The sequence below is a fragment of the Metarhizium acridum genome (genome assembly GCF_019434415.1).
Source record: "Metarhizium acridum strain ARSEF 324 chromosome Unknown scaffold_574, whole genome shotgun sequence".
Taxonomy (NCBI): Eukaryota; Fungi; Ascomycota; class Sordariomycetes; order Hypocreales; family Clavicipitaceae; genus Metarhizium; species Metarhizium acridum.
The window spans coordinates 873,973-896,397 of NW_027094044.1; the positions used below are offsets into that span (position 1 = coordinate 873,973).

At 43.8% G+C, this 22,425-nt stretch overlaps 8 protein-coding genes across 9 annotated transcripts; 3 read left to right on the top strand and 5 right to left on the bottom strand.

The window, feature by feature from the left end:
* Positions 1 to 501: 501 nt before the first annotated feature.
* On the bottom strand, positions 502 to 1,546 carry J3458_020672 (uncharacterized protein). Its single transcript, XM_007817177.2, has 2 exons — positions 1,397 to 1,546; positions 502 to 1,348 (listed from the first exon to the last, which is right to left on the bottom strand). Exons 1-2 carry the CDS (start codon positions 1,419 to 1,421, stop codon positions 1,089 to 1,091), a joined length of 285 nt encoding a protein of 94 aa, XP_007815368.2. The 5' UTR covers positions 1,422 to 1,546; the 3' UTR covers positions 502 to 1,088.
* A 239-nt stretch (positions 1,547 to 1,785) lies between these two features.
* On the top strand, positions 1,786 to 2,478 carry J3458_020673 (uncharacterized protein). The gene has a single exon (XM_007817176.2). The coding sequence runs from the start codon at positions 1,907 to 1,909 to the stop codon at positions 2,228 to 2,230; it is 324 nt and encodes a 107-aa protein (XP_007815367.2). The 5' UTR covers positions 1,786 to 1,906; the 3' UTR covers positions 2,231 to 2,478.
* Positions 2,479 to 9,850: 7,372 nt separating this feature from the next.
* Positions 9,851 to 10,893, bottom strand: J3458_020674 (uncharacterized protein). The gene has a single exon (XM_066122167.1). The coding sequence runs from the start codon at positions 10,387 to 10,389 to the stop codon at positions 9,940 to 9,942; it is 450 nt and encodes a 149-aa protein (XP_065972794.1). The 5' UTR covers positions 10,390 to 10,893; the 3' UTR covers positions 9,851 to 9,939.
* An 805-nt stretch (positions 10,894 to 11,698) lies between these two features.
* J3458_020675 (uncharacterized protein) lies at positions 11,699 to 13,427 on the top strand. Its single transcript, XM_007817279.2, has 3 exons — positions 11,699 to 12,030; positions 12,108 to 12,610; positions 12,670 to 13,427. The coding sequence occupies exons 1-3, from the start codon at positions 11,884 to 11,886 to the stop codon at positions 13,151 to 13,153; spliced, it is 1,134 nt and encodes a 377-aa protein (XP_007815470.2). The 5' UTR covers positions 11,699 to 11,883; the 3' UTR covers positions 13,154 to 13,427.
* Positions 13,428 to 14,842: 1,415 nt separating this feature from the next.
* Positions 14,843 to 17,191, bottom strand: J3458_020676 (uncharacterized protein). The gene is made up of 2 exons (XM_007817281.2): positions 15,819 to 17,191; positions 14,843 to 15,747 (listed from the first exon to the last, which is right to left on the bottom strand). Exons 1-2 carry the CDS (start codon positions 16,870 to 16,872, stop codon positions 15,080 to 15,082), a joined length of 1,722 nt encoding a protein of 573 aa, XP_007815472.2. The 5' UTR covers positions 16,873 to 17,191; the 3' UTR covers positions 14,843 to 15,079.
* A 200-nt stretch (positions 17,192 to 17,391) lies between these two features.
* On the top strand, positions 17,392 to 21,400 carry J3458_020677 (uncharacterized protein). 2 transcript variants are annotated; one of them, XM_066122169.1, is made up of 4 exons: positions 17,392 to 18,469; positions 18,536 to 18,569; positions 18,625 to 19,107; positions 19,202 to 21,400. In XM_066122169.1, exons 1-4 carry the CDS (start codon positions 17,991 to 17,993, stop codon positions 20,564 to 20,566), a joined length of 2,361 nt encoding a protein of 786 aa, XP_065972796.1. In that variant the 5' UTR covers positions 17,392 to 17,990; the 3' UTR covers positions 20,567 to 21,400. The 2 variants fall into 2 exon arrangements, with proteins under 2 accessions (XP_065972796.1, XP_065972795.1); XM_066122168.1 differs by having other exon boundaries at positions 18,536 to 19,107.
* On the bottom strand, positions 20,951 to 21,319 carry J3458_020678 (uncharacterized protein; the record flags this gene model as incomplete). Its single annotated transcript, XM_066122170.1, has 1 exon — positions 20,951 to 21,319. The coding sequence occupies one exon, from the start codon at positions 21,317 to 21,319 to the stop codon at positions 20,951 to 20,953; it is 369 nt and encodes a 122-aa protein (XP_065972797.1).
* Positions 21,401 to 21,635: 235 nt separating the features above from the next.
* On the bottom strand, positions 21,636 to 22,128 carry J3458_020679 (uncharacterized protein; the record flags this gene model as incomplete). The annotated part of the gene is made up of 3 exons (XM_066122171.1): positions 21,636 to 21,691; positions 21,764 to 21,954; positions 22,013 to 22,128. 3 exons carry the CDS (start codon positions 22,126 to 22,128, stop codon positions 21,636 to 21,638), a joined length of 363 nt encoding a protein of 120 aa, XP_065972798.1.
* Between the last annotated feature and the right edge of the window lie 297 nt (positions 22,129 to 22,425).

Below are 22,425 nucleotides of genomic sequence, written 5' to 3' on the forward strand. Positions count from 1 at the left end.
GGTAGCCACATCAGTCAATTCCGTTGGGCCAGGCAGCTATCTCGCCAAATTGCTAGTAACCCCGCAAAACGCTTGTTGCTCTTCCAGAGCTGTTAACTTCTACAAGTCACCACAATTTTAAAATTCCAAAATTTCGATATAGTTTGTTACACAGAAAGCTAGGCCTACGGTGCATAAGTTGATTCCAACATTCCCACGACGGATTGGCACAACAGACTTCCGCGAAGCCCTAGAGGAGAGGTACGAAGGAATAATGCGCTTTGACGTAAACCCATTCTGTCTTGGCTTTATCCCCACGAGGGCGTTAATACCTTTGCGTTTGTGCTTGGAAACACACAGCAGCATCTCAGCGCCTTAGTCGCAGCTGCAATCCAGCACCTAGTCGCAGCGCGTGCCCCAGCCTGGGGCTGGGCACCATTTGACTCGACCTTGCAACGGCATTTCACAGCCGGCTACTGGCTCCAAGAATCGTTATAGTATCCCAATAACGGTGGCGAAACCCCGGTTTTGGGCTAGGTATTCGTCCTCTAATTCCTACGTGCAGTGATTACATGTTACCTACTCTTAAAATAACACCCGTCTTGCCTTCTGAATCCCCAAGATATCCCATGGCTCAGGCCTAGTTTTTTCCATCCACTTTTGCCAATCGTGTTCCAACGGATCGCAAAATTCATCATCTGTGCAAACTCCCAATAGTCAGGGAACCACCCAGAGGATTCCCAGTCAAGCAGAGCAGTAATGGTGGCGCTTTCGTCTACGATGATATTCCGAGGGCCGATGTCGCCATGAGTGAAGACCGATACTCTAGAGCGTGGAAGTAAGTCAAGGAGGTCCTGACTATCATGGTAAGAAAGTCCATTAGAGTTAACGAATCGGGTGTAAATACGGTTACGTAATGTGTCATCGTCTAGATCTCGTGGTGGGATGTCGCCGCTGCTACCAAGGAGGGGGTCTCGAGAAGGAGAACCATCAACAGTGCGGTAAAGCTTGGAACCCAGATTATCAGGACGGGGGATAGTCCGAATTTTAGCGATGAGGTCCTAAATATCTCGACAAACACGGCTCTTCGATCCTTCGTCCAGTTCGGCCTAAGCTAGCTTTAGTGTCCTTCCTGGCACGAAGTCCATGGACAGCTCCCCATAGAAAGGCACGCCTCCTTTGTATCTATAAAGTGATCCGTGAATATTAGGAATGGGCACCTCTGGAGCGTGCTCCTTCATAAGGCGCATTGCTCTCTCTTCGGACGGCCGCACCTTGGCACCTTGTTTGACAACAAGCCCAGGCCGGACCAGCGTGACAGTGCATCCAAACTGCCATGCAATCTGACGTTTTTCGAAATTTGTGTCATCTGGAACGTGTTAAACGTAATCACATAGCAAAGAACTGGGTCCCCTACATTCTTTAGATTCGTAGTCGCTCATATCTTCATTTTTTTTGATTTGCTTTCACCAAGAGCTGGAGGTCTGGTTAGACGGCCCAGAATATGAGTAATATGAGTAACTCCAGTTGTGGCCTTAGGCTACCTTAGGGCGCTAAGATTAGTCATGCCTGAAACTTCAACTCGGCCGCGACTAAGTATGCGACCGGCCCTATTTATAGTCACAGTCTCAGAAATCAGACGATCTCGTCGTCTCGTCGCAAGGTCAATATGCATATCCGATACCAGCATGACACGCAAGCAATCCACCTCAAATAGTCAAGAGATTTAAACGCGCGGGTACTCATTTCGCAGTCTCCCGGATATGCAAGACGTTTCTCGAAACTATTTAAATGACAGCAATAGAACACCAAACGGACCGACGTTTCTCATGTGAACCTTATCGCTAAAATCTCAAGCTTAATTTTGCACAGGCACGGGACTCCTCATATTAATACTACATCTTCCTTCTCCCGGAACAATTCAAAGATGGCCGATGTTGAACCTACTGTCGTTAGCCATGCAGTACGTCATGGCAGAGAGTACGTGGAGTACTCTGACGGTTCACAATGGACCCGCAAAGTAGATCGCAAGACGGGCAAGCCCCGTAGTGAATGGACAGCAATTGAGGCGCCGGTGGCGCAAGAGACTGAGCCCGCAACCCTGTATCTCTGTGTTGTCGTTCAACACCAGGCTGAAAATGATTCTCCTACCGACCTGACGACACAGGGACTGCTAGGGGCCAAGTTTGGCAGGTCAAGGGCGACGCAGAACATATGCGCCACCAGCACGCCTCCGACACCGATATTCTGAACTCTGCGTCCTTTGCTTGGCATCAAGTTCTAAACACAAACCTTAGTGACTCTCAATTTGCCAGAGTCGACCAAATTGCACGGTCGGAGGCGGCACCGCGTGCCGCAAATCGGGCTGCTGTGACGGAGAACTGCCAGGGCTGGGTTATCAGGGTGTTGTGGCGACTCGTCGATGACGGAATTGTGGAGGAAGGCGCAGTCACCATGTTACAACAATACATGGACCCTATTAACTAGGATAGACCAGTAGACCCAATGGGTAGCACTGAATATACCAGTGATGAGGCTAGTCAAAGTCGCTGTCTTGCTATCCAAGTCAACAGCTCAATCTAATTGATACCTTGCGACCTGTTTCCAACCTTCATATCTATTATTTAAACATCTCAGAAGCGTCCATAGGTGCGAGGAACATACAAAATACACCGACGCACCACAAACATGTGTGAACACCGGAATTTAGGGGCTTGGAACGAGAAACGGCTTGTGGATTGCGCCCCAAGGTAACGTGCCACCCCACAACATCGTCAGCCCCCCATTTTCGTTATATCTAGGGCTCTATTATAACACATTAAAATTAAGGCATTTTTCAATGAAAAGAGTATATATTAGCTATTTATAGCTAAAACGTAAATTTTATATTAAATTAATTTATACCTGTAATTTTAAGGGTATCTTCTTTAATTATATAATTATAACGTTCTTTATAAAAAGTTATTATATAATTAGCTTTAACTTTAACTTTAATAATATTAAGGATAATAGTAAAGGCTTAATTAAAGTCTTTTTTAATAGCCTTTTAATTAATAGGCTTTAAAGCGTTAAATTTAGCTTTAAGATATTTATTTTTAGTAAATAAGGTTATAATAAAGCTATTCTTTTAATTAAAGCTATAATTAGCTTTTAAGGCTAGGGTTTAATATTCGCGATTAATACTATTAAGGTTATAGCGTAATATATTTACTTAAGCTTAAACAGAGCATTAACAAAAAAACTACACTACATATAGTTTTTTAGTGCAGTTTTTAGTGTAGTATAGTTTTTATAGTTCTAGTATAGTTTAACTACACTATAACTACATTTATAGTGTAATATATAATTATAAAGGGAAATTTTAATTATAAATATAACGTTAATTATAAGACTTATAAGGTTATAATTATTATACTTAAATAAAGCTAATTTAGCTCTTTATAATGCACTAGATTTTATACGTATAGCCTATATATTAAGCGAGTTATAATAGGTTAAATCTTAGCTAAAAATAAAAATCTACTTTTTTAAATGAGAGATTAAAAGCTTAATATCTCGCTTTATATCCACATTTTAAGGTTAATTTTTAAAGACTGGAAATCACGTGATTTTTAGCTTTATTTTAATATATAATATGCTTATATAAGCTTTTTTTAGTAAAACTTTTTTTATAATAAAATTTAAAAATAAAAAAGTTAAGTAAGAAATATAAAATCTATTATAATATAGGAAATAATATATATAAAAAGAAAGTATAAAGTATTATTTTATATGAAAAATTTTAAGGTATTTAAATATATTATTTATAACTTTAATATATTATTTATAACTTTAATATATTATTTATAACCTTAATATATTATTTATAACTTTAATATATTATTTAGAACTTTAATATATTATTTATAACTTTAATATATTATTTATAACCTTAATATATTATTTATAACTTTAATATATTATTTATAACTTTAATATATTATTTATAACTTTAATATATTATTTATAACTTTAATATATTATTTATAACTTTAATATATTTCTTATAACTTTAACATTTAATATTTTATATTTAAGTTATAGGGTAATATTATATATATTATTATTCTATAAGATATTTATATATAAATAATAGAAATTTTTAAATTTAATATATTTAATATATTTTACCTATAATAATAATATAAAATAATACTTGCTTACTTAATATAATTCCCTTATAATTCCCTTTTATTTTATTTTTATTTTATTTTTATTAGTTTTTTAATCCCTATTTTTAGCTTATTTAAGCTAGCTAATCCCTACTTACTAATACTTAAAGCATTAACAAAAAAACTACACTACATGTAGTTTTTTAGTGTAGTTTTTAGTGTAGTGTAGTTTTTATTAGAGCTCTTACAAATATAGTAAATACAAGTGTATTGTGTATTGTATTTTATATTGTATTGTATTTTAGTGTATTGTATTTAAATACATTATATTACATTACTAAAATACCTATAAATGTATTTTAAGTAAAAAAGACCCTTGTTTTTTTAACTTAGAATTATAAGGCTAATTATAAGGGTTATAAGGGAAAATTTTATATTATTAAAAAGAGCTAAATTAGCTCTTTAAAATGCCTCACTTTTTATCACTAGAAGCTATTATCTTCAAAAGTTATAAGCAATTAAAAATTCGCCCCGCTTTACTTACTTTTTATTTAAAGACATAACTTTAAAGCTTAATATCTCGCTTAATATCCACATTTTAAGATTAACTTTTAAGGATTTAAAATCACGTGATTTTTAGCTTTATTTGAATATATAATATGCTTATATAAGCACTTATTTCTATTATTAGATATTTTATAGCCTTATAATACATTTATAGGTATTCTTATCTTGTAATGTATTGTAATATATTACATTACAATACAATACAATACAGTATAGTAAAAACTACAAAAAATACAATACATTTAGAGGTCTGGTTTTTATAGTTTTAGTATAGTTTAACTATACTATAATTACATTTATAGTGTAATATATAATTATAAGGGCTTTAAAAGTAGACTTATAAGCTTTTAAAAATAACTAAAAAATAAGATTATTTTAGCTTATTATAATGCTATAAAAATATCCTTTATAAGTTAATTAATAAGTAAGATATTAAAGTTTAAAGAATTCTAAAAATAAAGATATTAACTTAATTTATTTTAAGTATTTAGCAAGAAATAAATGCTTTTTAAATGTTATTTATATATATATAATATATGTAATTAATATAAAAATTTAAAATATATTTTTTTTTACCTTAATTATATGTAAATAATATTTTAAAATATTTTTAGTTTTTATTTATAGTTTATTTAATTAAAATAAATATATCAAAATAAGTAATAAGTATTTTTATATTTTATATAAGTTATCTTAATAGCTTATTAATATAAAGCGTATAACTTTATCTAATATATATTTAATAAAATTTATATAAATTATTTTATATATAATTATATATATTTTTTAATTTAATTAATATATATTATTTATATTAAAGTAAAATTATATATATTATTAATTTATATATTATAAAGTATTTTATAAGCTTAAATAGATATTTAATATAATTAATTCTATATATATAAATATTAATATAAATATTAAAAACTTTATTCTTAAGTTTTTTTATAGTATATATTAAAACTATTATAACTTTATGAAAAAAAGGAGTCTAAAAATAAGACTAGTATTATTTTAAAGCTTATAATCCTAACTATTCGAAAATTTTAGCCCTACTTAATTTCGCCTATTAATTATAAAGATAATAGCCGCGGTATTTAATAGGGTAAGTTAACTAAGGTAAAACACTATAGCATTTTACTTTACTTTAGTAAAAAACGCTTTAATTTCTATTTCCTAATACCTCTACGAATACTTAACTAAACTTTATAAGCTTTTAATTAATTAATAGCCCTTAAAAAGCCCTTTCATTTAATACTAGTTATATAATTATAAGTCTAGTATTCTATAAGTTATATTCGATTAAACTTTTAAGATATAAAGATTTCCTATAAGCTATATATACATGTTTTAAGTGATAAAACAGCATATTATTACATAATATAACGCCTTTAATATATTATAAGCAGAGTATTGGAAGTAGTGTAGTTTTGTAGTTTTATAGTTTTTGTAGTTTCTAATATAATAAATAATATTAAATCTAATAAAATACTTATAAGATTATAAGTTTTACGGATAAATACTATGAATTTTATACTATAAGCTAACATAAAAAAGTGGGTCCTTATAGGCTCTTATGAGCCTAGAACTTTAAAAACTACAAAATGTAGTTTTTGTAGTGTAGTGTAGTGTGTTTTTAGAAAATTACATAATCTAGTTTTTAGGCTTATGATTAGCTAGAAGGACCCACTTTTTTATATAAGCTAATTGGTTATAATATTAGCTATTTTATGTATTTATTATTATAATTCAAGTATTTTATTAGATTTGTTATTAATTATTTAAGCTTTTTTAAAAAATGAAAATGTAGTTTTCTTGTTAATGCTCTAATTATAAGTATAACGGCTTTTTTAACTATTTCACTATAGTTGTATTTTCTCGTAAAATTATTCTATTATTTTCCACATAAATATATATGTTTAAGGGGTAAGTTAAGCATTAAAAAAATGCCTAAATTCTAAGGTTTTTAAAACTATTTATATTATAAATTTATTCTATATATTAACCAGAGCATTGGAAGTAGTGTAGTTTTGTAGTTTTATAGTTTTTATAGTTTCGAATATAAAAAATTATATTAAATCTAATAAAATACTTATAGAACTATAAGTTTTACGGATAACTAGCATAAATTCTATACTATAAGCTAATATTAAAAAAGTGGGTCCTTATATAGCATTATAAGCTTAAAACTTCAAAAACTACATTTTATAGTTTTTATAGTGTAGTGTAGTGTAGTGTGTTTTTAGAAAATTACATAATCTAGTTTTTAAGCTTATAATAAGCTAGAAGGACCCACTTTTTTATGTGAGTTGATTGGTTATAATATTAGCTAATTTATATATTTATTATTATAATTCAAGTATTTTATTAGATTTATTATTAATTATTTAAGCTTTTTTAAAAATTGAAAATGTAGTTTTCTTGTTAATGCTTTGCTCCTAAGAAAGGCTATAATAGACTATTAATAGTATTACATTAAATACGCTAGTTTATATACGCCTAGTAAGTAGCTGCGTTTATATAATATATAACCTATTAAAGTTAAGCTTACGTGGTAATAGTTAAATAAAGTTAATTAGTAAAACCTAAACTAATAATTATATCTTACCTTTAATATCTTCTTTAAAGCCTTAATAAATATAATATAGATTTAAGATTTATATAAATCCTATAATAAGCCCTAACCTTTATAGGTAGTATAGGTAGGTATAATAACGTAGCGCCTTAATATTAAATATTTAAACCTTTTCGTTATTACCTAATATTATCTATTAGAAAATAGGTTTATTTTTAAATTCCTTATATTAGTTAAACTTAAGTAACCTTTTTAGTAGCTAGACTTTTATCTTATAAAAGTCTTAAATTATTTGAATATTTACCTTAAATACTAAATTTAAAAGGGTAAGAGCTAAGAGATAAAGAATAGTATTAAATAAAAGATTATTTACCTTATAAAAAATAAATGTTTTCCTATATAATTACTATTAGACTATAATAAGTATAATAGTATTTTAAAGTGCTTATAAATTCTCTCTTCTCTTTTAACCTTTGATATATTAAAGCGTTACTTTTATTACTAGTAAATCTCTTCTCTCTTTTAAATTTTTAAGGAGAATTGATTTAATATTACTATAGGTAATTATCTTAAAGTTTTTTTCCTTTAAGTCTTATTTATTTATAAAGTTCTTAAATTTTATGTCTTTATCTTTAGTTTTAAAATAATAATTATTTAAGGCTTTCTTATTTAGCTTTTTATATATAAATACCCTTAAATATATTATTATATATACTTATAAAAGAATTAAAAGTGTAAGTTATATTCTTTAGCGTTTATTAAAGAATATAAAAGTATTATAAACCTAATAATAATATTATACTAAGTAAATATTATTAACGTTTATAATTAGCTTCTTATTAATTAAAGTATTAAGATTATAGTAAATTATAAGGTAGCTATTAATATACTATTAAGCATATAAGTAAACGTTTAAAAAAGTGTAATATAATTCTACTATTATAATAAACTCACGTTATTAATCTCTTTATTAGCCTTTTTATTAAAATTAATGTTAATTAACTTTCTATAAACCTAAAAAAGAATTCTCTTATACGCGTAAATTATACTTCTTTTACGTATTTTATAATATAAGTCTAGTACTTACTTTAAAAAAGTTATAATATCTTCTTTAAAGGCATTTTTAAGATAATTAATCGCGTTAATATACAGGTAATTATAATACCTAGTTAAATTAAATATAAGCGTTATAGAGTTATTAAATTACCGCTTATCTTATCTATTTTAACTTAATATTATATATATTAACTTTAATTATATTAGTATATTATTTTCGTATAATATTATATTTAGTAAGCCGCGTACGCTTTAACTAATAGTATTTCATAGAATACTAAACGTGTAGTAATCTTTTCTTTATAGCTATATTTTAATAGATAATAAAAGGGAACGTTTAAGAACTCACCTTAATAGCTAAGTAAAGGGGTTAGGTTTTAATTAAATATTATAAGAATGCAAGCGCTGTGTTTTATAGAGTCCTAGCACTAAGGCTAACATGGTATATAAAGCTAATAAAGGTCCGTTTAAGCGCCTTACAAATTATCCTCTAAAAGCGGTATCCTAATATGGACCTAACCTCTAAAAACCGGCATTACGACTTCCACAAATAGAGGCACATTTGCGGTGAACCTGTACTTTTATTGTAAAAACGTGTTCTCCTAGGCACCCGTGGGTATCCAGGTTTTTCTTAGGTTATCCGTGTCATATAGGTGGTTAAGATATTCTATAAGTAACTTTAAAAAATTTTACTTGTAAGTACTTATGATTTTCTTATTATAACTTATAAATAAATTTTTATATATTTAATAAAAAGGTAAATATTAAATAAATACTTTAAATTACTTGAAATTATTCATAAATAATTATAAATAACTTAATTTTCTCTATAAATATATTCAAGTCTTTTTTTTCCTACCTATACCTACCCAAAGCCCACGGATAAGCTACCCATATTAGGTATCCGTGGACCTTTTACACTTAATTCCTCTGTCCTTCAGTTTGGTTTGGATGGTATTGTGCTAAGAGAAACAAATCCCCCCTTTAGACGCTGTTGCGACCGCTATTTAAATGTACAGCTACGTTTTACGGCAAAGACGAGGATCCGCAGGGAGACTTGACTGGTGGCTGTCGCCCTGTCTACGCATGGAACTCGTGCCGGACGATATCAAAAAAGGCGTTTGACATCATCACATCAGCAACCGATGCTCTGGGATCGTGGAGAAAGCCCAAGAGGATCAAGGAAGGAAGCAGAAAGAAAGGTGACGAGATGAACCCCACAGATTAATCACTGCTCCCCAAGTCCAACAAACGTGGGAGCAAGCCTGTTACCATTACAGCTCCGTAATAGTTAGTTATCTGTGCATCCCAAATGGGAAAAGCTGCCGTGCTTCGATGCGGCAGCCACACTTCCGCCACCAAATGGAGAAGAGGGGCCAAGCGCGCGCCTGGTTACGCCACAAGCTCCTGGTCGGCCAGACATTGACAGTGGAGCTGGCTGGCAGGAGACCCAGCACCCCACCATCTTGTCTCGGCAAGAGCACCCATCGTCTTAAACTAGCTTATCAGCTCTGTTTGACATGGACGAATACCCGCCCGCGTACCTGAAGCGATCCCGACCTTGTCGACAGAGGCACACGAGGCGATGCTCAGCTGGTGCGCTTCCTCCTAGGCCCCGGAAACCGCGGAGCTGGCTCCATGTGGAAAGGCATACGCCCGGCAGAGCCGTCGGGTAAGCTCGACGCCAAATCGATGCTCGCTCAATGCGTCCTCGCTCAGCGACAACAGAAGCCGCGCCAGCTGATACGAAAACGGCGCCACACAGTACTGCGTGTCGTTGACCTTGGCCACCAGGCCCATCTTCACCATTGCGTCGTGGGAGCACGACAGGAACCCTCCCGTAAACGATGGGCTCGACGACAACTCGGTGTGCTGGCCCAACGGCAGAGCGCCTCGGATCCCGCCTTTGCTCTGCTTGATGCGGATCCATATAGAACGAACAACCGCAGGACTTGGAGATACTACCATGAAGCCCGGGAGTGGTATTGGTCTTGTTTGTTGGACTACAGGTAGGAAACGTGACAGAACCTTGAGGAACTGCTCCCAACCTCGTCCCATTATCCATTATCCATGTGCGTACTTCCTAGACTTGTCGGGAGCTATAGATTGGAAACACAACAGAAGCTTAAGAAACTCGCACCAGCCCGGTCTTATTAGCTCCGCGCGTGAGTCCTAGGGGAAACCCTTTCTGTTATCCGCGGAAGCAACGGGCCCTTTTGATATTGCCGGTTTGATTCGGCCAGAATTCGCACCCATGGCACTCAATCATGATCCACACAGCTAGACTTGCGCCAACGGAAATGCGGTTCATCATGGTTCACCACGCCCTTTTGCTGCATCAAACTCCCCTTCGGTAAAAAGTAGGAAGCCACATGGCCTTGGCTGCGGTGGCGTTTATCCATATTGTGACGACTGATGCCGCTTGAAGCTGGATCCGGCCTGGTTCAGCTGAAACAAGACCATCTCCGTCGTCAACCGAATCCCAGCATACAACTTGCAGTCTCCACAGTTCTTTCCACGTTCCTGGGATCGAATGGGCGCTCTGCAGCCGTTGAGAATATGAAGGCACCGTCGTCCAGCCATGCCTGGGCTCAAATTCGGCGGCAGCTCTTGCGACTCGTGATACACGGGGCAAGCTTTGCCACGGCTCCGGCGCAAGTGCACGCGATGTCAGGCTTCGCAAGACAAACCAAGCGGCATGGCAGAGTCGGATTTTTTCATCTTTTGGGCATGTGTGGTTCTTATTAAGTAGAAAGGTCGCCACCTCGACTAGACGTATTGGTTTGACATGTGTGGAAACCTCGGTAAACGACTGAATCAGGAGCTCGCGTGGATGTGGAGGCAGATCCATAGTCTGGATTCTGGAACCAAGGGATCTTCAACACGGGTTCTGGAACCCTGGAACAAGGTTAGTGACTCGCTGTCAACCACCAAGGCTTGAGCGGTTGAACGGGTGTTCCTGTGAGTCTGTGACGGTTCCCCTTGGACTTTGCTCGCCTTCGAAGGACCTTCGATGCGACCCACTGCCTTCAGCCTCGGACAGAATAGATTAGTCGGTCCTTTTCACAAGTTGGAAATGTCCCGGTTCTGTTCCTTGATCAAGCACTTTGCGTCCCATGTGCCCCGCCGGGAATTGTCCTTGTCAAAAGGTGGTGAGGGGACTCGGTTTGCTTCCTGGTTTGCGCGGGCAAGCATCCTGTGATAAACTGCCGCCGCAGCCGTCGCGTTCCGCTCCCATGGGTATCCAGTTTGAGCCATGTGGGAAACCCGTCATCTGCCGCTCTTCATAATGGGGCGCTTTATTTTAAAGTGAAGGGGACTCGGTCGGGACAAGTGGAGTGTATGCGCCAAGAGAAGGATGCATGGAAGCCAATTCAATACTATACGCTGTTATCCCGCCCTCCCTGATTTTGAATCCTGCGACGGACTAGTTTTTCTTTCTTTTTCCTTACCTTCTTACCCGAATCATGTCTAGTTTCTCATCCTCGGGGGGGGCTGAGTGACAATTGCCGGAAACGTTCATCTGGAATCCTCACCATCGCCACGCCCGCCATGGCCGACGACCGAGGCCCTCAGATGATGGGAGTCATTGTGGCCCTCTTCGTCACCTCCATAATAAGCGGTGCCCTGCGGTTCTACACCCACGGCGTTATTATCAAACGATTTTTCGCCGAAGACTACCTGACGGTCGTTGCATTGGTAAGAAAAGGCAAAACAAATCTTGGTGGAAAGGGGGGGGAAGGGGGGGAACACCACGCATTAATCAGGCCTCGCAGTTGCTTTACACGGCGTACACGACGGTGGGCATTCTCGGAGTTGCGTATGGACTGGGCAAACACAATGTCGATGTGCCGCCGGAGGATCGGCCGACGGCGATTCTGTACAGATGGCTCGCGTCGCTGTTTTACATCGTGATATCGCTGTTGACGAAATGGATCCTGGGCTTGTTTCTTCTGCGCATCTGTCCGCACAGGCGCTGGCGACAAATCACAATCTGGACCATCCTGGCTTCTGTCACCATCTTTGGCATCATGTTCTTCTTCTTCGCCTTCTTCGCCTGCCAGCCGGTGCAGTATCAGTGGACGCGATACAACCCCGTCCCGGCAACCGGGACATGCAACGCGACCGCCTTTGCAACAGTCACGACGTACATTGCTGCTGTGCTCAATATTATCGCCGACTGGGTGCTGCCGGCTCTGCCCGCCTCTCTGGTGTGGAAGTCGCAGATCGAGCCGCAAGTCAAGGTTTCCATTATTGCACTGCTCTGCCTCGGGTCAACGTTGGTCTCCCCGTTTCTTGGTGCAGTCATGGCCCGCCACTTGCTAACGCGCTTTGCAGAGCCTCCATTGCAACCATTGTGCGAATACCGTACGCGGATGGCATTCTGAATAGCCCAGACTACCTGTACACGTTTACCGACCTGGGCATCTGGAGCACCGTGGAGATTGGCGTTGCCCTGACGGCCTCGAACCTGGCTACGCTGAAACCGCTGATGCGCAAACTTCGCATTTTCAACAGCATGTCGGGGATGACGCAGTATGGTTCCGAGAGCCGGCAGCCTACGGGTGGTGCGAATGGCGCCTCGGCGAGGACCGCTCCTAGCCGATCAAAGTCGTTTGTCAGTGGCAATCATCAAGTAGTGATTACTGGAGCCGCCTCCTCTCGCGATTCACGGGGTCCCAGGTGGAATCGCAAAGAGTCCATGGAGCTGGAGCTGGTCGACAGACGGGAGGAAGCGACAAGTAGCTCGAGCAAGAGTGACTTGGAAAAGAGCCGGAACGATAGTCACTGCAGGGACAGGCCTGCATGGCTGAATGTTTGATGTATTTCCTAGTTCCAAGCTAAGCGTTCTGAATATTTCACCTCATATCCCATGGGTAGTCTTGAGAAATCGTGACGGGTAATTGTATAGGCCAAGTTGGATTGACTGACGCACAACGCCGCTGCCCAATCATCGAGGACTAATCCTGCGGAGTACATTACTGGGATACTAGTACTCTGCTCAAAGAGGGGAGGCTTTTCAGCATCTTTTTCTGCCAAACATTGCACGGATACGACATGTGGACAGGTGTTGCTTGTGAACTTTTATGTCAGACTGGACCACGATTCGAGCAGATAGTCCGCTACTGATGCCCGCCACTCAAATATTCCCAGCCGTGTCTCGTTCATATGAGAAAAAAAAATCCAAACTCGGGACCTAATTGCGGCGCTCAGCTTGTCGCATCTCCAAGGGCGAACATCATGACATCAATCAAGGCGCTGTCCTCCGAAGCTGTGCTCTTCGTCGTCGGGCCTTGCAGAAACAACCAACCACCACACCTCTAGAAGCGACAATGACAATGACAATGGAACCTCACAGACTCTGGTATCTTGCGTTTTTGTGGGCAGCGACGGACGGGACTTTGATGCCAACGGACCAAGAGCCGAAGAGGACTTTGACGACGGCGCGCTTGTGGTGCCGCCGGGGTCACGGCTCATTTAATACAACATGACAATACCACCTCAGTATGCCATGAGAGACAAGTCAAGATATTCCTTGCGGGTCGCCGGTGTTCCTCCCGCGCGCAGGGGGGCTGGCTCAATGGGACGAGGGCGCCGGATCTCGCCCGAGCGACACCACTTTGATTGCGCCGCTGGTCAGGGGGATTGCGGATCTGGCTGCACATGTGGGAGCTTGAATCCGCCGTAATGTTATTGTGACGGTTCAATGTTGTCGAGCGGCGAATCGGCGTGCATAGCGGCCTGCCGAGGCATGCCAGTGAATGCTGCGACCCCTGACGGCGAAACGCCCCTGCCCATAGCAGATTGTGGACAAGACGCCGACCAGACACGATGACGATGATGATGGAGACTGGAGTGACCTGAAACGGATGCAAGAGACACGACAAGGCTCGCAGAACTGCCACTGCGCGTTCGTTTGTCAACCTGCAACCACGGAAGAGGCGAAGCAGTCGAGCTGAAGTACCAGTGGCAAGACGTGCGCACAGCGATGATTCATTCCTCCCATGTCGAGTTTGTAGATAATTCGAACTAGACGTTAATCCCGTAGAAACAGTTTATAGCACCACCGCGGTGCAACTCTTCAATGAGTCCCAGATGTCGTTGACGGATTGATGAGGCGATTGAATGGAAAGATTTTACTGTTCTGTTGAACCACCAGTTGTGTAAAGGATCGAGTCCCAATACTGACGTACCGCAGCCGATGGCGCCTTATCCAACGCCATGGCGTAGCTAGGATGAATTATGCGTATTTCTTTCAGCCGATGAGCAGTCAGTCCGGGCGTCTGGAACCGATCAGTTCCTTGTAAAAGTATACGGGAAACTGTTATAGGTCGCTACTAGACGCATGTGTAAGACGCGGCATCCTTGACTGATATCAAGGCGTGAAAGACTGCAAATTGCTCCAAGATCATATAGGGTGGGATGCGCCTATGGCTGCCCGACGCAAGCACATGGTGATTTGAGGCAATTTTCCACTAAAAAAAAAAAAAAAAAAACCTGGTAGCTGTGTGTAAATGATGAATATATTTTGGCCTTATTTAAAAACGGAGGGGCGCTTCTTTTCTATACTCGCAGTGCTGCTTCTAAAACTCGCCAGACCGATTGGAGATGAACCTCGTTATTGTAGTATACAAGAAAACACAGATACCCAGCCGTGCCATGTCCGCACCCCAAATGCTATTCTGTTTTAAAAGTAAACATCGAATCCCCCCCAAAAGCCCCTAGTCACCGACTCTCACATCAGGCGTCAAGTTTCTTCGCCGAGTCCCTCCTGTTGAGCAACAGTCTTGGCATCTTTCCCATCCTTTGGTTTCTTAATACTCCGCCACTCAACGAACAAGGCAGAAACCAGCTGCGCCAGCGCCAGCGCCAGGGCGCAGTAGAAGATGCGCGTTATCGCAAAGTTGTAGGCGTCAATGACTCTGCCGAAGAACTGCGAGGGCACAACGTGTCGTAACTCGGTGGCGCCCGTCTTGACAATAGACATGGGATCGAGCCCAGGCAGGCCGCTCAACTGCTGCACGAGCAAAGTAGATAGAATAGTCTGGCCGACAGACACGAAGATGGCACCGCCAAGCTGCTGAGCAAAAAAAGTGATTGCAATGCCAGTGGAAACGTCCTCCCGGGGGAGCGTGGCTTGCACTGCCAGACCAACAGATTGCATCCCCAGGCCGACGCCGAAACCAGTGAGGAACTGGAAACCGATCCAGTGGTTCGACCCAGTCTCGGGGGCGAATGTCGTGAGAAGCCCTTCGCCAACGGCAGCGATGCAGGGACTCGTTATCATGAAAGGTGTGTAGTAGCCGATTCTCTGCGTTCCTGCACCGGAAACGAGGGATGCGACGACGAGGCTCAGAACCAGGGGGATGGTGTAGATGCCCGACTTCACTGGATCGACACCCTTTGTTGCTTGGACTATGAGAAAAATTTGTTAGGACATGACGGGCGTCGGGATGGAGGACCTCTTTGTAGGAGACAAAACTCACACCATAGCGGCAGGTAATAAACCACCAACATCATCCCGCCAGCTAGGAAGAGCATATAAAACGTGCCAGCCAACACTGTCCTCTGCTTGACGAGTCTCACGGGCAACGCTGCCGTCTCCGGCATCCTGATCTGCACCGCTGCAAACGCAAGTGCCGCCAGGCCAAACATGGCAAACAGCAAAATAATGCGCCAGCTATTCCAAGCATACGTCGAGCCACCCCACTGCAGCGCCAGCAGCAGACAGACCACAGAGGGCACAAAGAAGAATGTCCCCAGAGGATCAAGACGAACAAGCTGCTGCTTGACGGTTGCCGGCTCATGCTTGGGATCGGCAGGGTGCATGAACAGGAACAGCATTGCGAAAGCCACCGCGCCGACGGGCAGGTTCAAGTAAAAGCACCATCGCCAAGTTGCTCGCTCCGTAAAGGCACCGCCGATCAGAGGTCCCACGACGGAGGAGATGCCGAATACCATGCCGAAAACGCCCTGGAACATGGGCCGTTTGTGAAGAGGCACCATGGGGATGATGGCCATCATGGAGCCCGTCCAGATGCCCGCCGCGCCCACGCCGGCGATGGCGCGGCCGACAATGAAGGCCGGAGAGTTGGGTGCCGCACCGCACAAGGCAGAGCCGACTTCGAAGATGACAATGGTGGCGAGGAACGTCCGCCGCGTGCTATAGAACTTGTATATCCGCCCAAAGAGCAGCTGGCATGCCGCTGTGGTCAGCATATACGCTGAGGCGTACCACCCAATGTCCCCCAGACTCTTGAAGTCGTCGGTGATGCGGGGGACTGCAGTCGCCAGAATGGTACGGTCTAAAGCTACGAGAAACATGGACACGAAGACGGACAAGACGACGAGCCAGAATTTGAGAGTCTTGGGCTGGTAGTTCTTTTCGGCCTCAGGGTCGTACCCTGGGCGCCGGGCCCGAGGATTTTCGACATCTGGTTCAGTAGTCGAGTCCCGAGGTTCAGCTTCCTTGGTCGACGTTGGCAGCGTCGCGGACTTTTCCTGCTCACGGCCGCTGGCCTTTTCGTCAGGTACCGACATGGCGATGTGTAGCACTGGGTAGGACTGTCGCTGATGTACGGACTAGTCAACCTGGCTTCATTAATAGGCCGCAACTCGCAGTATATGGAGACTGGAATGTATACAGAAGAAGGGAGCAGCCGTAACGATTCATCTTGGGAACATGGAGGCGCGAAGAATGCTGATTATTTATCCGTTCATGATGCGCAGGCCGACATAGAAGCTCGGGTACAAGAGTCGCAGTAGACGTCTGGCTCGGGCCGTCCGCAGAGCACGCGGCCGCGTGATGGATCCGTCATTCCGCCATGACAGTCATCACCAAAGATTGTCCATCAAACTCACCCTACGATCCAAAGATGCTGATTCCAAGAATTTGGAGTTTCGGGCGCGGGACCCCTGTCGAGTTGCCCGACAGCCACGCTAGACCCCTTTCGGCCTCACCAGTCATGTTCGGGACCGAGACACACCCCTCTTTACCCGAGCGTCGCCAGACGCACCTCGTCCCAATCTCGCTCAACGTACAACCGCTCCAGGTCGACGGAGGGATTAAGCGCGAAAAATGACGAGGCGTAGACTGCCTACCACGATCAGATGAAAACGCAGCCTGAGGTATTGAGATTGATTTTTCTTCCTCTTTTTCCTCCGTTGGTGAGGCGGCGTCAGGAGTCGACGCAATTCAGTTGACTTACAGCCCAAGCATTCCATCATCGACAGTCGATAAAATCAGCATACGGGTCTGACAAAAAACCTCGAGAGCTTGTATCCCTTTCACTGAATACCTGCTGTACAGCTCTCCTTCTCCACATCGAATATCCTCCGTATCGCATACGACTCCATTCCTTGTGGCTGCCGCGTCGGAGACATCTGGACCCCCTCCGTGGCCGAGCCTCGCAGAACAACCCGATCTCAGCCCTACGACTCTGTCCTGCTGCCATTGTCGCATTCTTTGGCTAGCCATTCGTTTACCCTTATTAGCCGTTGTCTTGAACCAAGGCCGCAAGGTGGTGTTTGTCGGCTCCACTACCCCGTGCTTGCTGTAGACCTGGTTCAGCCTTATTGCTTGGCTCAACGGCTTACCACCACGCGCTTCTCCCATCACGCGGCTTCCGTTGCCGCCCAGATCTTCGGAGTCCGGGACAATGCATAAAGTCCACACCATGTCGTTTGAGCGGACCGGATCCGGGTCCGGGTCTGCTGGCCCTGACCTGGCACCCGAGGGACAGCAGGAATCACAGCATCTCCAGCAGCACGCGGATCCGTCAATCGCCAAACTCACTAGAGGGACGAGCTGTGTGCTCTGTCAGCAGCGCAAAGTACGCTGCGACAAGAACAAGCCGTGTGCGAACTGTCTCAAGGCCGGTGTGGAGTGCAGGGTGGTTCCTCCGCAGCCGCCAAGGCGCCGGAAGAAGCGGCTGCACGAGAAAGATCTGGTGGGAAGACTGAAGAAATACGAGGCCTTGCTGGCAGAGCACGGCGTCAAGTTTGATGCCATTGGGCACAGCATCAGGGCCGATGGTCCGCATCCCGAGGACCTGGAGGACCTGGAGAATGACTTTGAGGGGTTGAAGACGAGTCCCGCGGCGAGCTCGTCGCCTTCTGCGACTTCACACATTGACAAGTTCGTGACATGTCCTGTCTTGGCACACGCGTATATGAGGACATGTGCTAACCAGACGGTGGATAGGCCCGGGCGGTCGATATTCTCCCTTCACAGAGAAGTAAAGAGCATGTCCCCGAGCATCACTGAGAAAGACGACAGACTAACAGCCAAAGTTTCGGGCGAGTGAACAACTCCTCCACGACTCCTCCGACGATGAAGCCGACGAATCCACCATCCACCGTGCCTTTGACAAAATGTTCTCCAACAATGACGGCTTTCCCTTTGTCTTTTCTGGCCGCCAGCAGTCCACCACACACTACCACCCCTCTACCATTCACATCTTCCAGCTGTGGCAGCTCTATATTGATAATGTCAACCCGCTTCTCAAAATCACACACGTCCCCAGCGTCCAGAGCCAAATCATCCAGGCATCTTCCAACCTGGAGAGCGCCCCGAAAAACCTCGAGGCTCTCATGTTTGGCATCTACTGCATGGCCATCACCTCACTGGACGACGCGGATGTAGAGAAGATGCTGAACCGTCCCAAGAAGGAAGTGCTGGCGCAGTTCTTCGAAGGCCTGCAGCAGGCATTGCTGAACGCCGGGCTCATGAGATACAATGACTTTCTTTCCCTCCAGGCATATGTGTTATACCTGGTACGTTCCAGCCTGGCCCGGAATTTTTCTTTCCGCAACTGTTCCCAGGCAACATGTCGCCTACTCAGCAGACTCGGAATACTGACGGGTGCAGTTTGCCGTCCGATGGTTTGTTGACCCTCGCCAAGTCTTCTGTCTCATTGGCATAGCCGTCCGCATAGCCCAAAGAATGGGCCTTCACCGCGACCCAGCCGGCTACGGTCTCCCGCCCTTCGAAGTCGAGCAGCGCCGCCGCCTGTGGTGGACCATTGTCAGCTACGACCGCCGCATAGGCGAGATGACGGGCTCGACGATCACCGGCCTCTCCAGCGGCGGCGACTGCAAGCTCCCCCTCAACGTAAACGACTCGGACCTCCACGCCGACGGCAAGGAGCTCCCCTCGCCGCACAACGGCCCAACAGAGATGCTCTTCGCACTGACACGGCTAGAGCTCGCCATGGCTGTCGTGAGCAACTCGGACCGCGACAGCGCCAAAGTCAACCCGGACAAAACAAGCCCGTCCCCTTCAGCAGGCCCCAAGCAGCCCTCCTCGGCGCCGACGATCCGCATCGCGGGCCAGGATTTGCCCTCGTACACCCTCGAGGGCTTCTGCGCCCACATGGAGGGCACGTACCTCCAGCACTGCGACCCCAAGATCCCCCTGCACTTCTTCACGCTCACAATGACGAGGCAGGCGCTCTCCAAGATGCGCGTCATAAACTACCTCATGCGCATGTACGGCACCGACGAGCCCCTCAACGAGATGGAGCGCGACAACCTGTTCCTGCTGTCTGTGCAAATGGTCGAGTACGACAATTCCGTCCACTCCTCCGACGCCCTCAAGCCGTTCAAGTGGTTTACAGCGCACCACTTCCCCTTCCCGGCGTACATGTTCCTCATCCAGGAGCTTCGCCGGCGGTGCTTCGGCCCCGTGGTCGAACGCGCCTGGGGGGCCATCGCGGCGAACCACACGTTGCGCGGACTGATGAACAACCTCCATAGTCCGATGCACACCGCCTTTGGACGACACTTTATCAAGGCGTGGGACGCGCACGCCGAGGCATGCATGGCGAATGGCAAGGAGTCGCCCCCCGTGCCAGCATTCATCGCGGTTCTCCGCGAAAGAGCCGAGGTCCGACGCAGGGCAAAGATGGAGAATCGACCAGAGCCCCAAGTACACCAGGAGCCGTACGACTTGCCTCGCCCGGGCCAGGGCGCGTCGCCGGATGCGCATGTCACCATGACGCCGCCGAGCGTGGGACCGCCGTTGGGAAGCAGTGCCGCGAGTAGCATCTGTATTGGGGACGCGCCGGCGCATGATGCGTCAGATATGGACTGGAGTTATCTGGTTAATAACTTCCAGCCGGGGATGGGTATGCCATTTGGGGATGGGTTTCAGGGCTTTGATGACTTTGGACCGTTTGGGCCCGGGCCCGGGATGAATAGGATGGGCGGACCCGGGCCGGGGGGGATGTATTAATCTCATTAATCAGATGGGAGCGTGGAGTTGTTGGGTTGCAATCTTGTTTTGATGTGCTGGAGTCCGAAGGGTGCAATGCTTGCATCGGCACGGGAAGGATAAAACTAGCCGTCTTGGTGTACACCAAATCACTTCTCAGCTGTCCATTGTGTATATACGGGACCACTTGTGAATGAAACTCGGTTGCAATAAAACATTATGGTGTTCATCATTACATTACTCCGCTCCAATTCAGTTTCGCCATGCCCTCCAATGCTTCAAGTCGACTCGATCAGTCTGTCGAACAGTCAACGCCCCGATGCTTGTATTCTCAAACATGTGTGTGTGCATGTGTGCCGAGTTTGTATTTCAGACTCTTTATGAACACATCTCCTTGCATAGTCGTCAATTGTCGTCGACCCTGTCAGAGGGCTTCTGCGCCCAACAGTCTACCCAAATGTTGTACGACCGGATATTGGGGTCGTTGAACGCGTCCAGTATCTCCTGCCCAATGCTCTCAGCCTCGTCCGCCGATATCCCCATCGCCTCATGCTTCAGGAGCATGTTGGGCAACCACTCTGAGTGTATTATCTGGTTGAAGATGCCCATTTCTCGCATCCTGGCATCGTGGTGCCACCGCCCCAAGGGTATCTTGTTCTGTCTTTGTGTGATGCTGACAAAGCCAATCTCGCGGAGCACGTCGGGTATCTGCGCCGCGATATGGAGATTCCATCCGTATACTTCGGAAAACGACCCATTGATCAAGTCATACATCTTGTGCAGTGGGTGTCCGCGATTCACGGCACCGTCTTCCGAAAAGACGCTGCTGACGATTTCGTGGCACTCAACCCATCCGCCCGGCTTCAAATTTCTGTGACCATGTTAGCAAGGCTCGATTTTGAAAATTGCGAGCAACAGGCCACTTGGCGTACTCAAATGCTCTTCGCAAGACCAGCTTTGGGTTTCTGAGCGTTGGTAGCAAAGCCCGAGTATGAATGGCATCTGCCCCGGTATAAATGCTGGACCAGGGGCGGTGCTCATCGTCCAGATCCTCGACGCGGAACTCGGTGTTTGGGGGGGCCCATTGCGGTTAAATTGGAGAAAGATCCGTGCCGATGACGCGAGCACTCGGAAACTTCTCTGCGACTATACGGTGCACTGTTAGCACGGTAATGTCCGCAATGGGGTGGGAGAAAAGCGTCTGGTGGCGGCGTATACCGTCCAATGCCCAATACCCTGCACCAGTCCCTAAATCAACAATTTTTTGGGGATTGTCTGGTACAGGTGCCAAAAACTGTTTCCCATCTAGGATGTAATCTGTGTAGAGCTTGTGCTTGATGCCCTCTCTCATCTGTTCAGCCTCATCATTGGGCATACCGTAGCGGTTCTGCACCAAGCCTTGGTATCGTCTTTGGTCATTGTGAGCAGTCTTATTCAGTTATGAGATGAACCACACATTTCCCTTACCTTCCATGTTCGTATGAGTATATGAGATGGGCAGTGTGTATTGATGTAAACTCGGAAACACCAAAGGATTCGTCATAGTCAGAGGTAATGTCGTCAAAGGAATGCGGCCGATTCATGTCTGAATATATATTAGCCGAACCAATAGACGAGTCAGAGAATTATTGTTCACGGAACTCGGTGGTGTCATCACCAGCCAGAGTTCAACAAAAGTACAATCACTTCTGACGAGTCAGGCATTAGCCACAATGGCTGACTGCGAGGCCGCAAGGGGTTATTATGATATTTGCGAGCTTGATGGCACAAACTTGAGAAGGCAGGACTCTGGGCCTACTCCAGCCAGCGTCAAGTGGGCTCTCGTCAACAACCAGAAGGGGAGGAAGGGCCTGAGAGATTGCATGGGATGATGTTGATCC

Bases quoted from the DNA above. Each gene is read 5' to 3' on its own strand.
- J3458_020672 (XM_007817177.2), bottom strand. From the start codon at position 1,421: ATGAGCGACTACGAATCTAAAGAAT. The intron at 1,349-1,396 runs GTAGGGGACCCA...AACACGTTCCAG, and splicing joins CGACTACGAATCTAAAGAAT to ATGACACAAATTTCGAAAAA.
- J3458_020673 (XM_007817176.2), top strand. From the start codon at position 1,907: ATGGCCGATGTTGAACCTACTGTCGTTAGCCATGCAGTACGTCATGGC.
- J3458_020674 (XM_066122167.1), bottom strand. From the start codon at position 10,389: ATGGGACGAGGTTGGGAGCAGTTCCTCAAGGTTCTGTCACGTTTCCTA.
- J3458_020675 (XM_007817279.2), top strand. From the start codon at position 11,884: ATGGCCGACGACCGAGGCCCTCAGATGATGGGAGTCATTGTGGCCCTC. The intron at 12,031-12,107 runs GTAAGAAAAGGC...CAGGCCTCGCAG, and splicing joins ACCTGACGGTCGTTGCATTG to TTGCTTTACACGGCGTACAC. The intron at 12,611-12,669 runs GTTGGTCTCCCC...CGCGCTTTGCAG, and splicing joins CTGCTCTGCCTCGGGTCAAC to AGCCTCCATTGCAACCATTG.
- J3458_020676 (XM_007817281.2), bottom strand. From the start codon at position 16,872: ATGTCGGTACCTGACGAAAAGGCCAGCGGCCGTGAGCAGGAAAAGTCC. The intron at 15,748-15,818 runs GTGAGTTTTGTC...TTTTTCTCATAG, and splicing joins TTATTACCTGCCGCTATGGT to TCCAAGCAACAAAGGGTGTC.
- J3458_020677 (XM_066122169.1), top strand. From the start codon at position 17,991: ATGCATAAAGTCCACACCATGTCGTTTGAGCGGACCGGATCCGGGTCC. The intron at 18,570-18,624 runs GTAAAGAGCATG...TAACAGCCAAAG, and splicing joins TATTCTCCCTTCACAGAGAA to TTTCGGGCGAGTGAACAACT. The intron at 19,108-19,201 runs GTACGTTCCAGC...TGACGGGTGCAG, and splicing joins AGGCATATGTGTTATACCTG to TTTGCCGTCCGATGGTTTGT.